Source organism: Penaeus monodon, chromosome 24 (assembly GCF_015228065.2).
Source record: "Penaeus monodon isolate SGIC_2016 chromosome 24, NSTDA_Pmon_1, whole genome shotgun sequence".
NCBI lineage: Eukaryota > Metazoa > Arthropoda > Malacostraca > Decapoda > Penaeidae > Penaeus > Penaeus monodon.
Genome location: NC_051409.1, coordinates 38,547,648 through 38,547,943, shown reverse-complemented (window position 1 = coordinate 38,547,943; position 296 = coordinate 38,547,648). Strand labels below are relative to the sequence as shown.

Here is a 296-nt window from a genome sequence, read left to right as displayed (position 1 = left end):
ACACACACTCACCTTCTGCCACCACCCCTTCTGATGCAGGAGGTCCATGTAAGGTTCTAGCTTGTCCTTGTAAGCCTCCACGTAGTCGAGGTATTCCAGCCTCATGACGTTAATGACAAGTCCGCCTGTGAGGAGATGCATTATCTTGAAGATAGCACGAGAGATAACTTATCGCACTGAGTGTAGCTTACGAGAAACTAGTTTTAGCCGATTTTAATCCTTTTCTTTATCACTGGATTTCTTTCCGTATGTTCTTGTGTTTTACCTGAACGCTTATAATCTCAAACTATTTGGAT

The 296-nt window shown here is 42.9% G+C and overlaps 1 protein-coding gene across 1 annotated transcript in view; it reads right to left on the bottom strand.

Moving 5' to 3' along the window:
* The window catches only part of LOC119588787, a gene marked incomplete in the record, with an annotated part of 27,513 nt that overhangs the window by 612 nt on the left and 26,605 nt on the right, over nt 1-296 (bottom strand). The window contains 1 exon segment of the mRNA XM_037937433.1: nt 13-125. Coding sequence (XP_037793361.1) covers nt 13-125 — 113 coding nt within the window.